Source organism: Lepidochelys kempii, chromosome 4 (genome assembly GCF_965140265.1).
Source record: "Lepidochelys kempii isolate rLepKem1 chromosome 4, rLepKem1.hap2, whole genome shotgun sequence".
NCBI classification, from domain to species: Eukaryota; Metazoa; Chordata; order Testudines; family Cheloniidae; genus Lepidochelys; species Lepidochelys kempii.
The window spans coordinates 118,369,576-118,387,023 of NC_133259.1; the positions used below are offsets into that span (position 1 = coordinate 118,369,576).

The 17,448-nt window shown below is 42.6% G+C and overlaps 1 protein-coding gene across 14 annotated transcripts in view; it reads right to left on the reverse strand.

The window, feature by feature from the left end:
* The window catches only part of ABLIM2 (actin binding LIM protein family member 2), a 217,245-nt gene that overhangs the window by 61,910 nt on the left and 137,887 nt on the right, over nucleotides 1-17,448 (reverse strand). For 11 of the 14 annotated variants that reach the window (XR_012158735.1, XM_073342605.1, XM_073342604.1 and 8 more), the window contains exons 9-10: nucleotides 9,979-10,056; nucleotides 5,128-5,274 (exon numbers count right to left, since the gene is read on the reverse strand). Coding sequence is in view for 13 of the 14 variants with exons in the window: in XM_073342605.1 (XP_073198706.1) it covers nucleotides 5,128-5,274; nucleotides 9,979-10,056 (225 nt within the window). In the remaining variant the exon portion in view is untranslated. Of the gene's footprint in view, nucleotides 1-478; nucleotides 512-5,127; nucleotides 5,275-9,978; nucleotides 10,057-17,448 lie in introns of all 14 variants that reach the window. The other 3 variants (XM_073342609.1, XM_073342610.1, XM_073342614.1) reach the window with 2 other exon arrangements.

The following is a 17,448-nucleotide window of genomic DNA, read 5'->3' on the forward strand; positions in this document are numbered from 1 at the left end:
CAATGGAACTATACAGATCAGCTGTGTGCCTATATACATATAGGCAATATAATTACATGTATATACAGGTAGTTGAACCGGGGAAAAAGTGGACAGAAAGAGGCACATTAAGGCCCTAGTCCAAGTAATTAAAAATGCTAGTTGTAAATGTAAAAGCAGATTACAATTCAGAATATAATTTATTTGGTAACATTTGAAAAAGTTATGATCATCTAAACTTTATTTTGTGAAGTAACTATTTCTGAAGTAGAAATGCAGATGACAGCCAATGAGACAGATGCATTCAGATGACAATATAGAAGCACAGCAGTTGTTTGGTATAAGTAACAGTATTAAATAAACCTCTTTATAAAGATAACATGGCTCTGCAGACGCAGGGGGCAAACCACCACCATTTCAGGCTCTGGTGATTATCTTTATAAACAAGTTTAATGCATCATGAAACAGATCAGAAAAGAACAAAGGCACTGGGGATTACCTCAGTAGGTGTTGAAGAGAGCAATTGAGGTGACTGCAAACGGCAACACACAAAGTAACAAATTAGTCATACAAAATTCATGCAGGATGCTATTTGTGAGAAATGCTATGTTAACGGTATCAACATCCATGTGTAACACATATGACATATACAGTTAAAACAGGACCTCCACCAAGTAGGTCAAAAATACTAAGTTAGATTTTTTAAATAAAAATGAGGAGTAAAATGGAAACATCTTCCTTACACAGCTGTAAAATTATTTCATGTTAAAAGAGAATCCCATGGGCAGGTTGCACTCTATTGAATCCTACACTAAGGACTGCACCTTTAATAGAAAAAAAACCCTTGTTTAAAGCAACCACTTTAAAACAGAGATAAGCCTATGCCAAACCCTCTGTCTAAATACAGCTGAAGTTTGGATTGGAATTTTGAAGCTCAGCCCATCTTTGCTTTAAAGTATTTCAACATATCAGTACATTTCCCCCCCCCCTAATCTTTAAATAAAGAACATCTTTACTTGGCAACTAATTTTTGCTGTTCCCTCATTTTTCATTCACAATTGAGAGAGAAATTCTGCTTTCTGCTACACTGTTGTAAATCCAGAGTAATTTTATTGAAGCCAATAAAGAAACTGGTACAACAGAGCATAATTAGACCCTATTTTTAAAATATCTTAGTTAAGTCACAGGCAATTAAGCATACATGTTACTTATGCCTAGCACTAAACTATGCTGACATTGGCATAGTTGGTTTAGTTTAAGGTAACTTAATAATACCCAAATGTAACTGAGTAAAACACTACAAGGAAATATTGATAGCGAAGAATTTTAGCATTAGAAACTTTTAGAAACATTTTATATGCTCTTTTGTTTTCTCTACATATCATCTCTGAAACAGAAGGTTCTGACTGACAGCTCAGTTTATAAGGGCATTTATGACTAAATAGTTTGGCTAACACCAGTCTAAAAATAACTGTAGCACTCACAGAAATGTTTCTATTCATTTAAAAACATTTTATTTGGTCTTGAAACTAAAAGGAGTCTGTTTAAAAACCCTTTTCAATAGCTAAGGATGCATAATGTCCATCAGGTAAAGGGGCACACATGGATGTTTGCAGGGACAAGGACATACAACTCACATCCTAACCTTGGAAAGAACAAGTGGTATCAGTTTTATAAGGCAACGAAAGCTATGGAATGGCATTGTTGTATTGGTAAAAAGCAGGACTACCATTAGGTGATAGCATGTCAAATGATTAATGGTGAATGAAGGTGTCATTGAACAGATTATGGCTCCACACATGAAGTACCTCCCCAATTCCCCTAGCAAGAACTGCTCCCTATGGGAAGAAATTTAAGGGGCCCTGTGTTTTTTCAGTAACCCAGGCTACACTGAAGGTGAAATCTTGACCCTACTGCGGACAATGTGGGTTTTGCCACTGGCTTCAGGGGAGCCAGGATACGACCTTTAATCTTATTCAATGCCTACAAGGGATTTACAGATTTTATGCATATTCTCATGCTTATTATTAAAATCACACTCTTCTGCCTACTGCTTTATTATGCTTTCTGTTACAACACTCACTCTCTTCCTAGATTACTATACCAGGAGTCACCAAACTTACTGACCCTCCGATCTTCAGAAGTTTGAGAGCCGGAGAGCGCCTGCCAAGGCTTCAGCCACTCGGGAGGCACCTTCTGAGGCTCAGAGCTTCAAGCCCACTCCTGCTGAAGCCCTGAGCCCTGGCTGACATGCCCCATGGGGCTGAAGCCCTGAGAACACCTCCCTGCAGGGCAGAAGAAGCCTCTAAACCCCCCACACTGCCACAGGGCAGAAGCCCCAAGCTCTCCCTCCCCCCCGCAGTCTGATAGGTGGAGAATGGGGGTGGAAGTAGGGGCTCTGCAAGCTGCATTTTAACTGTAAAAGAGCTGCATGCAGCTCACGAGCCACAGTTTGGCCACCTCTGTACTATACCTTCCATCTACACCTTTCAGTGCCCTCTTTAATGGGAAGAGTCTGATACCCTTACTGCCATCGAACAGTACCTTACTCCACAGTTTCAGCAGGCCAGTTCATGGAATAAGGTGCTATCCACTGTGAGCAAGGATGGCAGAATCTGGGCATGTGATACTGGAAATATTTGGATCCTGAGGAGAAAATTAGGTTAAGATGCTGAATGAATTAATCTAAGTCTGATGCATATAAAAAGAGTCCCAGTTTCCCATTAGAGCAAATTCTTTCATGTTGAATATGTTGTGCACTATAAGGTGGGTAGAAAGCTGGCTAAATTGTCGGGCTCAACGGGTAGTGATCAATGGCTCCATGTCTAGTTGGCAGCCGGTATCAAGTGGAGTGCCCCAAGGGTCGGTCTTGGGGCCGGTTTTATTCAATATCTTCATAAATGATCTGGAGGATGGTGTGGATTGCACTCTCAGCAAATTTGCGGATGATACTAAACTGGGAGGAGTGGTAGATACGCTGGAGGGGAGGGATAGGATACAGAAGGACCTAGACCAATTGGAAGATTGGGCCAAAAGGAATCTGATGAGGTTCAATAAGGATAAGTGCAGGGTCCTGCACTTAGGACGGAAGAACCCAATGCACAGCTACAGACTAGGGACCGAATGGCTAGGCAGCAGTTCTGCAGAAAAGGACCTAGGGGTGACAGTGGACGAGAAGCTGGATATGAGCCAGCAGTGTGCCCTTGTTGCCAAGAAGGCCAATGGCATTTTGGGATGTATAAGTAGGGGCATAGCGAGCAGATCGAGGGACGTGATCGTTCCCCTCTATTCGACATTGGTGAGGCCTCATCTGGAGTACTGTGTGCAGTTTTGGGCCCCACACTTCAAGAAGGATGTGGATAAATTGGAGAGAGTCCAGCGAAGGGCAACAAAAATGATTAGGGGTCTGGAACACATGAGTTATGAGGAGAGGCTGAGGGAGCTGGGATTGTTTAGCCTGCAGAAGAGAAGAATGAGGGGGGATTTGATAGCTGCTTTCAACTACCTGAAAGGGGGTTCCAAAGAGGATGGCTCTAGACTGTTCTCAATGGTAGCAGATGACAGAACGAGGAGTAATGGTCTCAAGTTGCAGTGGGGGAGGTTTAGATTGGATATTAGGAAAAACTTTTTCACTAAGAGGGTGGTGAAACACTGGAATGCGTTACCTAGGGAGGTGGTAGAATCTCCTTCCTTAGAGGTTTTTAAGGTCAGGCTTGACAAAGCCCTGGCTGGGATGATTTAACTGGGAATTGGTCCTGCTTCGAGCAGGGGGTTGGACTAGATGACCTTCTGGGGTCCCTTCCAACCCTGATATTCTATGATTCTATGATTCTATGATTCAACTGCTGAACCACTCATGTAGGGCTATTCAGGGTTATATCTTAGTTATGGGTTGGCAACAAAATACCCATTCATCACCACTATTCATAGGCACCCTTAAAATACCTGGGCAGATGCTAGAAAGCCAAACTGTCAATGTAGCAACATCATTCCCACTAGCAAGACCTCCAGCAGGTGGGATCACGGGGAACAGCAGCAATGAAGCGATGGTTCCAGAGCTGCTAGCCCATTTCCCAGGTGGATTATTATTAGGAGCATAGAAATTATCCTTCAAGTCATATTTTTGTTTGGAATTGATGTGAAACTGAAAAGGGCTAAATGAGCTTGTCTAGAATTCGGGGAGAGGTCAGCATTTTGTAAATCTTGAAGAAATCTTCTTATGTAGAAACAAAGCAGAAAAGGCCAGTTACGGTGCTTATAGTTCCCTGTCAATGCCGGATTGTTCCCTACAGTACCTTTACTTGTGCCCTTTTGAACAGAACTAAGAGTCATGTGCATAACGTACAAACATAAATGCTCGCAGAATTTAGGACTTTATTATTCTATTGCTATTATTTCAAGCATTTATTTTTACCCATCTATTTATAACCAAGTTAAGCTAGTGTTCACAGCAATTAATTTTTCATAGAGATTTTAATTTAAAAAATCTAAACCTATAAAAGAAATTAGAAAAGGAAATGAAAGGCAGACATGAGTGAAGAAGAAACCCTACCTTTTATGGCAGGAGTTATGTAAAAATATGTTTCACATAAAACAGCATTAATATAAAATGACATTAGCAAAAATGTTATGACATTAGCTCTGCAAATGGAAAGGGCAATATGTATGCATGGCATGAAAATTAACCTTATCACGAGGTGGTTGAAAGGCATTTGTGCACAGAAAAATGATACCTTTTTTTTGTTACCAAAATAACATGCTGCATATAACAAAAGTACGAAGGGTATTTGGTTTGGCTTCTGATCTTTGTGTTATAATTAGCAATGGTTCCTGTTTCCTACCACATGCAAGTATTATTTCTTTGGCAGAAAAACATACTTTTATTAATCTCATTTGTTTTTAAAAAATATTTGATCACAAAAAGCTATCCTTTTATTTCCCATGAACTAAAGAGTGAAATGTAAATCCCACTTTTTTTGTGAACAATTCAAGTGACTGTGAATGCATAAAATAACTCCCATTAATCCAAGTTTACAAAGTAATTACAAAAATTGCAAGTGTGTCTAACAACTTAGACACAGTGATGTGTTTAATGATGCATATTAATTTTTAGATTCACAAATTTAAAAAAATCGTAGGTTTCAGTACCTCCCCATAACTATGCCTGTCATCTGAAGAATAACTGATATATGGAGAATAGGAGATCATATCTGGGCGGTCAATGTTATAGATGGCTTTATTTTTAGGAAGAGCAGCCAAATCCTTGTAGTCAAGAATTTCATCTCCAAGCTTTGCCTAAGAAAAGGAGGAAAGAAAGCAGTAAAGATAAGAAGGAATGTGATCAGGATAAAATCAGAAAAGGACAGACCCATATAGGCAGAAGAACCAATAAATATTTAACTCTTTTATGACTGAGAATGTAAATATCTTTTCAGTGCTTACCACAAGATCTTAAATGCACATGGTTGTTTTCTTTATATATGTTGATGACTTCTCTGCCATTCAAGTTTAGTGTATAGTTGTAATGTTGGATAATCCTAGTTTTCTTCCATTTACATCCTGCTGACTATTAGCTATGCAAAGAGACAGCAGGGCTAATCTTGCAATCCTTGGCCAGGCAAAAGTCCATTTCTTCTAAGGTGATTTTGGATTGCAGTGTTTGTTTTCTTTTTCATTACAGATGGTAATGAATAATCATAAACTAATTTCCAATACTAACTATCCCCTGTCCAGATGCTGAAATGCTGCTAGTCAGTAATTTCTCCCATTCAAAAGAGCTGCTTATTCTATCCTACAGTTCCCGCATAACTGATCTGCAGTAAAATTGCATTACAGTGTACGATCCCTACCCTGCAACTGAAGTTAGGCTCCACCTCCATGGAGCTCTTTGCAAGATCAAGATTTATATTTGAAAGGCACCAAACTAAGATCCTTGGCCTGTAAATACTGGTGTAGCTCCATGGAATCCAATGAAGCCAAACCAGTTTAAACGAGGGCTGAGACTCTGGCTATAAGTCTTCCGCAAAACCTGTGATTTTCACAACGCTCCATAGCTGTAGCTACACAACTCAGAGTGGGTTGCCCTGACCCCTCTTATGCCTCAGTTTGGATGGAGCATGATTTTGAGGTGGATCAATGTAAGCAAGCAATTTCTCTATTTTTTTATACATCTTATCTGTATGCAATACCACCCTGGAGAACACAGAACAAAAGAAGAATTTATTTCTGTACTGGAGCAAACATACAAAACACCTTATAAAATTCCAGGAACACTGTATAAAACAAAATCCCAGGAACAATATCCACGAAAGGAAGAAACTGCAGATAAAATGGAAAACAACCATCCTCCTAAAAATCACTTAAAACAATTGAAAGAGAAAATACATTTCTTCCCACTGCTTTGACTCACACAGAATATATTTTGTCTCAGGTAATCTAACCCTTACAGCTGTTAGCTGCTTCTCAAACCCTCCTTCCCCCCTCCCCACCTCCAGGTCTTCTCTTTGGTGAGTATATCCGGAGTCTGGGGTAAACAAATATCTATTCTTCCTTCCATAAAGCTATCTCAATGAGTAACTGATCCTAAACACACTACTCCAGATGTGTCCCACCTTTAGCTCCTTCACTATCTATTTCACAGAGTCCTCATTCCTGATTATGAACCAAAAGATACCAAGCCTCATTGGAAAATATTATATTTTAGTATAATTCTTTCTACGCTGCCCATCCAAATATAGGAAATGTGGATGAAAACACATTTTGTTACAGACAACATGGCTCAGCTCTGCTCTCAATACCTTTTAAAACCATTCCATTATTTTCTGCAATCATTCAGTTCAAAATGATTACCCATTCTAACAGTGTGGGTGATATTTAAAATAGTGGGGGAAAAACTCAGATTCAAGCTGAAAGGCATAGATATTAAAATACAACATAAATAAGATTCATTAATGATCTAGAGTATTAGGTTTTTCAAAAATCATCCCCACTGTTCAGAAGTACTAAACGATTCACATAAAATTATTTTGGAATATGTTATTTTACAATTGTGTATTATGATTTCCACTCCTAGTATGCTAAAATTTGACATGTTGAGTGAGGCTTTATGCAGCGTGAAAGCAGTCTTCCAGGTTCAGGTATCTCTGAGCAGAGCTCAGACCTAATTCTCTCTCTGTGAAATTCACCCCAACAATGTACTTTGTACTTACGCACCACCAAAGACATTAATGCAGAAGGCAGTCGGTATTTAAGTGGTACACAGGGTGCTCTGTGGGACCCTCTGCACTAGAGTGCAGTTCACTCTGGACATAATCCTGTGACCAGTGAAGTTAATGGAAAGATTCCCATTAACTTCAATGGGCACTTGATCGAGCCCTCTGTGAGTGCAAGAAACCAGTGAAGTTTAGTTTAGTGTCAGTAAAGGGGGAAGGGAAGTATGTGTGTTTAGGGAAGGGATGGTGCTTGTTGCATTCTTTTAACAGGTAGCTCAGGGACTCCACGGGCATCCAGTCTTAGTTACAACACGTCTGGGGATTCTCACTGCTTCATGGCCTATGTGCACCTCCTCAAGGACTGTACCTCAAAAGCCATAATATAGCCCCATGTCCCTAAATAGTTAAGATTTACTGTTCTGTTTTAATGTGACACATTCAAAAGTGTGAGAACTATCAGTTCACAGCTTCTAACCTCCCAATCTTCTCTCTGTACTCTTTCTTTCATGCCATCCTTCTGCTCTGACACATTACAGAGGTACTGGTCACAGCTCTGTTGTTCAGGCTAAGTTGAGTTTTGCATGTAAAGTGGAATATATGCATGCCATGCTAAATCCTTTGCTGGAAGGGAGTATGAGAGTGGTAGAGACTACTCCTTTAAGGTATGTTTACACTGCACACTACTGGCGGCAGCGTGCAGGGTGCATGTAGCTGTACGTTGCAGGGAGAAGAAGGCTGTGTCCTCACTGCAGGGTGCAGCTACCCATGACAATGGAAAGCTCCAGCAGCAGGACAATACACGGCTAGAAACAGCAGTGTAGATGGGGGAGACGCTGCTTGGGTGTGTAAAGAGCCATGTAGGGTACATACCCTCAGGGGTCAAGCGTGTCTTTACTCTACTGGCCTAATCAGTGCCTCACCATCCACACTGCTATTTATACCTGTGCTAGGGAGAAATGCAGTGTATATATTCTACACGCCACTGTAAGAAGTGTGTAGGGAATACCCTGAGATAACGTTTGAATTCAATAACAACTGGTTTGAATTCTCCTCCTGGATATCTACATGGGAGTTATACAATCTCAGAGCTTACTGACAATTAATAATGTGAGAATGAGAGACGTGGCATTCCCCAGGGGAATCTTTTTTTCTGACTGACACAGCAAGCTTGCTTCTTTTGAAGTATCAACTCCCCCTAAATAGCTATGTCACAGATACTGACTTAATGAGACATTTTGAAAAACATAGTTTAGACAGAGAATGAAAACAGAGGTTTGTCCTAGACTATTAGCAGCCCATGAAATATACTTAAAGTAATCATATGCTTCAAGAAAAATGCTTGAAAGCAAGTACTGTACCACAGCTACATATTTGCCACTACAGGTATAAATAAATAGAAGAATGTAAAAAAGTAAGAGAAAGGCATAAGGCTAGAGAAATATCTCACATCTAGTCAAGGAAAATATGCTTAGGAGAGAACAGTCCCAATGTACAGTGAATATGTCCGTGCTGATGATGGTTGTGGCCATGCCATTATTACAGGCAACGTTTCAAAAACATGTCAGTCTGCAGCCCTATGGAGTTCCTGCCAGAAAGGCAAGCGGAAATACCAGCAGGCACCTTTACATGAGCCAAACCCTACTGTCCTCACACAGGCTTTAGTCAAGCAAAATTCCCATTCATAGGAATAGAAATTTTACCTCAGGAAAGACAGCAGCCTTTGGCTCCAAGGTATCTCTCTGTTGGTCTCTGTGTGATAAGTACAGACACCTCCGCTCCGTATAATAAACGTCAAGTTATAAATTGGTAACCTGCTGTCTGCAGCTATTCGCTCTGGGGTTGCTAGTGTGCAATGAGCAAGACCTGTGTGCCTCAGGGACACTGCATGGGACAGGCAGGTTAGGAAGTGGAATCCTGCAGCGTTCCCAGAGGCACAGGCCTGGCGAGTGCCAGCTGTGCTGATATTTGCTGCTTTGACCGTTTTGTGACCTTGAGGACGTGCTTATGAACATGATCTCCAGATGGCTGTCACAGCAGGTACTGAGAGTAACACCCACCATGGGCTGGAAAAATTAAGCAATAGAAGCTTTTTCAGCATTTATTTAACTATTTTAATACTCATTACAGCTACTCTCTCAGCTGGAACCCCTTGGTTCTTTATATCCTTAGGATATCATGTTCACGCCTGAGACCCTTCCAACTGCATTATTAGTAAAAAGTCCCAAATCTGTTCCCATTGAACTCAGAGGCAAATCTCTCACTGACTTCACTGACATTAGAAGCGGGTCCCTAATTCCTTTCAGGTTAGAAAGAGTGTGATCCTGGAAACGCAACATGTGCATGCAGAGGTGCACTTGCATGCAATCAATTGCAGAATCAGGACCTATGTTTGTAAAAATCTCACCATGTCAAAATTAGATCTGCTAAATCAGTAGTGTTCAAGTCTAAATTTGTAATCTGCTTTGAGACTGCTGTTTACTTGAACTTTTCTTTCCTTTGTAGATACTTTGCATGTTTGGTACAATCTAAATCTAAGTGGTAATCTAAGACCTAAAAATATACAGCAAAGGAAAAGAATAAAATGGCCAATATCCTGTTATTTTTAACTATGGTATTCAAAAGATTTAATGGGACAACGTCAATTCTGATTTGCAAGAATCAACAAATGAAGAGGTTTTGAAGATATCAACTTTCTGTGCAATAACAGAATATGTTAAACAACAGTTAGTAAAAAGTGGTACACCTTTCTTTCTGTCTTATAGCAGGGACTGCAGAAGGGGATACTTACATAGATCACACGGCTTGGGGAACCTGATGTACTTGAAGCAGGAATGGAAATAACACTCTCAGAGGAAGTTCTAGTTTCCTAGGACAAAAATCAAAAGGAAATTTATCCATGGCTTCCTAAGAAAGAAAGAGTGTAAAAGGTCTTTCATTTAAGCTCAGCTTTGCAACTTAAAAATAAAATGCTATGGTCTACTCTAGCTAAAACTAACATAAACATCAAAGAGCACTAGTCAATCATCAAAATAATTAATTTTTGCGCAGGTCAGTAAGTTATCTCATGTACCATTTACCTTCCCCCCACCAGAATGAGCCCCAGTGGTGTGATCCTGGGCTACCAGAATGGTCCCAGAGGGCTGCTAATGCTGTTGCAGTTACAGCAGCTTTGAGGCTGGGGTCATGTGGGTGCATAAGGGAAGAGTTTGAGTCCCTATGTGTATGTTGTCAAATTTTCGTATTTGTTTTTCACAATGTCTCATGGTGCTAGGTAATTAATTGGCAGCCAGCAAACAGCACTTAGAGCACTGCAAATAAAGCAGACAGACTGCAAAAAAGACTCAGGCCCAGATGCTCTAAGGTATTTAGATTTCTAACTTCTATTGAAATTAATCATAGAATATCAGGGTTGGGAGGGACCTCAGGAGGTCATCTAGTCCAACCCCCTGCTCAAAGCAGGACCGATCCCCAACTAAATCATCCCAGCCAGGGCTTTGTCAAGCCTGACCTTAAAAACTTCTAAGGAAGAAGATTCCACCACCTCCCTAGGTAACGCATTCCAGTGTTTCACCACCCTCCTAGTGAAAAAGATTTTCCTAATCTCCAACCTAAACCTTCCCCGTTGCTACTTGAGACCATTACTCCTTGTTCTGTCATCTGCTACCACTGAGAACAGTCTAGAGCCATCCTCTTTGGAACCCTCTTTCAGGTAGTTGAAAGCAGTTATCAAATCCCCGCTCATTCTTCTCTTCCGCAGACTAAACAATCCCAGTTCCCTCAGCCTCTCCTCATAAGTCATGTGTTCCAGTCCCCTAATCATTTTTGTTGCCCTCCACTGGACTCTCTCCAATTTTTCCACATCCTTCTTGTAGTGTGGGGCCCAAAACTGGACACAGTACTCCAGATGAGGCCTCACCAATGTCGAATAGAGGGGAACGATCACATCCCTTGATCTGCTGGCAATGCCCCTACTTATATATCCCAAAATGCCATTGGCCTTCTTGGCAACAAGGGCACACTGTTGACTCATATCCAGCTTCTCGTCCACTGTAACCCCTAGATCCTTTTCTGCAGAACTGCTGCCTAGCCATTCGGTCCCTAGTCCGTAGCGGTGCATGGGATTCTTCTGTCCTAAGTGCAGGACTCTGCACTTGTCCTTGTTGAACCTCATCAGATTTCTTTTGGCCCAATCCTCTAATTTGTCTAGGTCCCTCTGTATCCTATCCCTACCCTCCAGCGTATCTATCTCTCCTCCCAGTTTAGTGTCATCTGCAAACTTGCTGAGGGTGCAATCCACACCATCCTCCAGATCATTTATGAAGATATTGAACAAAACTGGCCCCAGGACCGACCCTTGGGGCACTCCACTTGATACCAGCTGCCAACTAGACATGGAGCCATTGATCACTATCCGTTGAGCCCAACAATCTAGCCAACTTTCTATCCACCTCATCGTCCATTCATCCAGCCCATACTTCTTTAACTTGCTGGCAAGAATACTGTGGGAGACCGTGTTAAAAGCTTTGCTAAAGTCAAGGAACAACATGTCCACCGCTTTCCCCTCATCCACAGAGCCAGTTATCTCGTCATAGAAGGCAATTAGATTAGTCAGGCATGACTTGCCCTTGGTGAATCCATGCTGACTGTTCCTGATCACTTTCATCTCCTCTAAGTGCTTCAGAATTGATTCCTTGAGGACCTGCTCCATGATTTTTCCAGGGAAAAATGGGGGTTGGGGGCCTAACCACCTTCGAGGATCTGGGACTCTGTCTCTTTTGCTCTCTTATTTTGAGTACAACAGATTAATATTCATGCCAATCTTAGTATGGCACGTATTCCCTGTTTTTTTTAAACTAGTTACTGCATTTAGAATGTCATCTAAGTCATGACAGAACTTTACTGCAATGTTTTTGGTAGTTTCCTTTATTGTGAGAAGTAGCATCAATTATAAACAAAAAAGAAGGTCAGCGAGACACAAGAACAACTAGAAATGAATGATCTTGAAGTTGTTATTCAAATTGAAACCAACCTGTGGGATCCACATTTAAATGATAAAAGAATGAAAATAACATTTATTCCCTACATTATCCTTCAGCCATGTACCTTAGCTCCTCATAAAATATTTTCTGCTTGTATGGAGAAACCTGTGCTTGACTGCAAGTGGATGTGAATTTTGCCATGAGTACAGTGATAGTCATGCACAGTATTCCTAAAGCCAGAAATGTCTTGTCTGGGGGTGACATATTGTTAGTAGTGTTAAGCTGTCAGATCTAGTTATTGTCCGAGCTATCCCTGTTCATTACTGATAGTAGCTTCTACCTTATAGGTACAACCACAGAATGGGTCTAATTTCACAGTTGTCTGTAGGAGTCATCCAGTATAATTGTCTTCAAAAAGGCCCTGACTAAATAATTTATAGAATTTGATTAAGAATTTTACAATAAATCTTTGATCTCTAACATGACATTACCTTACCAAAGAGAAAATACTTGATGGCTCTATATAATGTGTCTCTACCAAAATAGTGATACATTCCTATTTGTCATTGTTAATATTGCATTTTTGCCGCTTCTATGATTTTCTTATATGTCTTAAGAGCTAGATTGTGAGATCCTTCCTCACACTAAGTAGTGCCTCATTCCACAAGTAGTCTCATTACTTTGGGACAACTTGTGGAGTAAGGCACTATTCAGTGTCAGTAACGGATCACTAAACAAACAGTTATATAAAAAAGAAACAATCGATCTATTTTGGAATATCTGGCTGATTATGAAGTGCTTTAGAGGAGTTTCATCACCCTGTTTACTTCTCAAATTTATACTGAAAGCCTTTTCTCACCAGGACATCAGCACAAGGGTGTGCATCATTGGATATTTCCATTACACGGCTAAAAAGACTCCAAAAACAGGTATGTAAGTAGAGTATTATTAGATAATGTTTGGAGAGTGTGGTGACATAAAAGACCCTATAATAGTGGCAGTACAGTTCTGTATTTGAAAGTTTCTCAACCTGTGTTGTTGGGTACATCACATCTTTCTCCAACTTGGGTAAGGGGCCTGAAAGTGTCGCCAACATGTAACCCATATACTCTACGGCCTCCTCTTACCTCAACTGCCATTAGGTTTTTGCTTAAGCTCCAGTACTGCAGAGTTTAAAGTTCAGTTCTAGTCGGAAAAGGAATTAAGCATGCAAGAAGTGCCTGATCCAAATTCCTTTGAGGTCAAATGTACAGACTCTGATTGACTTCAGTGAGCTTTGAATGAAGCCCCAGTCTGTGTGTACATAGTCAAATCTGCTTTGACTAAATTAAGAGCACAAAAAATTGGGTAGAATATATTTAATAAAACTCAGCTGGGCACCTCCGTTGGTGACTTTTCTGACTTTAAAGATGCTATCTTGTTTCCCTAAGAGAAGGATGATCTATTAAATTCCTGCCTTTTGCAGGCAACCTCTGGCTCCTCATTTTGAGGAGCAATCCCAGTAGATTTCCTTCCAATGCGGTTAATTCTACTAGCCGATTCAGTCACTCCTGTGACCCGCTCTTTACTCGATACTATACTCTCCCATTTCCATTTTCCCCCTTTCTGATCAGTATCTGCTCACACAAACTTCCCTTGCTCTCTGCATTGTCCATTACTCTTCTTGAAATCTCTTCTCTATCAAGCTCTGATTTCTGTCACTTTTAGCCCCCACTTCTCTCCTCCAAAACTCAATCCTCTCAGTTGATACTATTATAACCATCCCACCATCAACCTCAGCCTGGACCAGTCCACACAAGAGAGCCACTTCCTGGACACTACAGTGCTAATAAGTGATGGTCACATAAACACCACCCTATACCGGAAACCTACTGACCGCTATACTTACCAACATGCCTCCAGCTTTCATCCAGACCACACCACACGATCCATTGTCTACAGCCAAGCTCTACGATACAACCGCATTTGCTCCAACCCCTCAGACAGAGACAAACACCTACAAGATCTCTATCAAGCATTCTTACAAACTACAATACCCACCTGCTGAAATGAAGAAACTGATTGACAGAACCAGAAGAGTACCCAAAAGTCACCTACTACCGGACAGGCCCAACAAAGAAAATAACAGAATGCCACTAGCCATCAACTTCAGCCCCCAACTAAAGCCTCTCCAGTGCATCATCAAGGATCTACAACCTATCCTGAAGGACGACCCATCACTCTCACAGATCTTGTGAGACAGGCCAGTCCTTGCTTACAGAGAGCCCTGCAACCTGAAGCAAATACTCACCAGCAACCACACACCACACAACAAAAACACTAACCCAGGAACCTATCCTTGCAACAAAGCCCATTGCCAACTGTGTCCACATATCTATTCAGGGGACACCATCATAGGGCCTAATCACATCAGCCACACTATCACAGGCTCATTCACCTGCACATCCACCAATGTGATATATGCCATCATGTGCCAGCAATGCCCCTCTGCCATGTACATTGGTCAAACTGGACAGTCTCTGCGTAAAAGAATAAATGGACACAAATCAGACGTCAAGAATTATAACATTCAAAAACCAGTTGGAAAACACTTCAATCTCTGTGGTCACTTGATTACAGACCTAAAAGTCGCAATATTACAACAAAAAAACTTCAAAAACAGACTCCATCGAGAGACTGCTGAATTGGAATTAATTTGCAAACTGGACACCATTAAATTAGGCTTGAATAAAAACTGGGAGTGGATGTGTCATTACACAAAGTAACACTATTTCCCTATGTTTATTTTTCCCCCCTACTGTTCCTCACACGTTCTTGTCAACTGCTGGAAATGGTCCATCTTGATTATCACTACAAAAGGTTTTTTTCTCTCCAGCTGGTTATAGCTCACCTTAACTGATCACTCTCGTTACAGTGTGTATGGTAACACCCATTGTTTCATGTTCTCTGTGTATATAAAATTGTCCTACTGTATTTTCCACTGCATGCATCCGATGAAGTGGGCTGTAGCCCACGAAAGCTTGTGCTCAAATAAACTTGTTAGTCTCTAAGGTGCCACAAGTACTCCTGCTCCTTTTACTTTTTGCTCCTCTATATACTTGACCTTTTTGCTCCCTGCTTCCAGCATTCTGCCCACTCATCTATCCGCCAGCCTTCAACCCCACCCCTCCTGTGATGACTCTTGCCCTTCCTCTCCCTTATTTGCAATTTTTCTTGTTCTTCTGGCTCCTTCCTGTCTGCATGCAAGCTTGTTCTTATATCTCTTAGAGGAAAAAAATATCCCTCAGCTCCACCTGTTTCTCCCCAACCTTTTCCCCTCCACTCTTTCTTCTCTAAAGCCCTGGAGCATGCGTCCACCCACTCTTTCTTCAGATGCATCAGAGGAAGTGGGTATTTTACCCACGAAAGCTTCTGCCCAAATAAATCTCTTAGTCTTTAAGGTTCCACTGGACTCCTCATTGTTTTTGTGGATACAGACTAACACTGCTACCCCTCTGATACTCTTTCTGCCTTCTTCACATACATTTATTGTGCTCAGTACATAGAAAATAACCATTCTTTTAAAACGATCACCCTGAGGATGCTCTCCTTCATCTACTAGAACGGGGTCGGCAACCTATGGCATGTGTGCCAAACATGGCATGCGAGCCAATTTTTAATGGCATGCTGCTATCTGCCGGACCCGGACAGTATCATGCCACTAAAAATCCTGCCCGGCCCGCTGTTTTCCGCCCCCCGCTCTCTCCTTGCAGGGCAGGCAAGCTCCCCCCCCACCCCACCCCCCGGCCTCTTCCCCCAGCGTGCTGGGTTCCTGCTGCTCCTTCTCTCTCTCCCTGCGGCCGATCAGCTGACAGCCCTTGCTACAGAGGGGAGAGGTAAAAGCGGAGCTGCAGTGCGCTCTCTGCTCCGGGGACCTTAGGGAAGGGGGTAGAATCAGGGCATATTCCCTCCAGCCCCCTGCTGTGAGCCGCTCAGGGCAGGGGGCTGGGAGCACCTCCATGACCCCAGACCACACCCCCAGCCCTCTGCCCTGACCCCACCCACACACCCCAGCCCTCTGGCCTGACCCCTGCACCCCCCTCACATACCCCCAGCCCTCTGCCCTCACCCCTGCACCCCCCCACACCTCAGCCCCATGCCCTGACCCCTGCACCCCCCCCAACCCCAGCCCTGATTCCGGCACCCCCCACACATACCCAGCCCCCCCAGTCCCCTGCCCTGACTCCTGCACCCTCCTCACACACCCCCAGCCCCCTGCCCTGACTCTTGCACCCCACACATCCCCACCCTGAGCACCAAACGGGAGCTCCTATATACACACACACATTCCCACCTGCACCCCTCGCACCAAATGGGAGCTGCCCAGGTAAGCACTCCACACCCAAACCTCCTGCCCCAACCCTGAGCCCCCTCCCTCATTCTAGCTCCTGGTCAGACCCTGCACCCCAACCCCCAGCCTGCTCCTTCACCCCCCGCCCTGTTCTCAGCACACTCCCACCCTCATCTCAATGCGGAGAGAGGAAGAGAATGGTTAGAACCAGGGAGAAGGTAGGTACCTACTCTGTGGGGACAGAGCCAGGACCCCAGACCGCAGTGGGCTGAGCGGGACCGGCAGCTGCCTGGGCTGGCAGGAGCCGGCGGACGGAACTCCAGACCGACAGGCTGCCGGTCTGGGGTTCTGGCTGCCTGCCCACCCACTTCCCTGATCCCAGTAGGGCCAGCCAGGGTCCCGGCCGCAGGCCCCACTCAGCCTGCTGCCAGCCTAGGTGAACGGAACCCCAGGCCGGCAGTCGGCTGAGCGGGCCGGCAGCATAAGATCAGCATTTTAATTTAATTTTAAATGAAGCTTCTTAAACATTTTGAAAACCTTGTTTACATACGACAATAGTTTAGTTATATAATGTATGGACTTATAGAGAGAGACCTTCTAAAAAACATTAAAATGTATTATTGGCATGCGAAACTTTACATTAAAGTGAATAAATGAAGACCTGGCACACCACTTCTAAAAGGTTGCCTACCCCTGTACTAGAATGTCAATCAATTGCCACATCCCACACAGTCACCTTCACAAGCTGTGCTAACGGTTCACCCCTACCCTTTATAAAATTCCCTCCTTCTCTTTTGTTTCTCCTATATAAAAAGGCACTGGTAAATTAAAACAAAAAGCAAAGTAAATGAGAGTTAGTGCTGAACAACTTTTTGGTCCGGTTCTGTATTTCTTACTGAAGCAAAACTCGCCCTGACTTTTATGAGGTTTACTCATAGAGAGCCTCTTT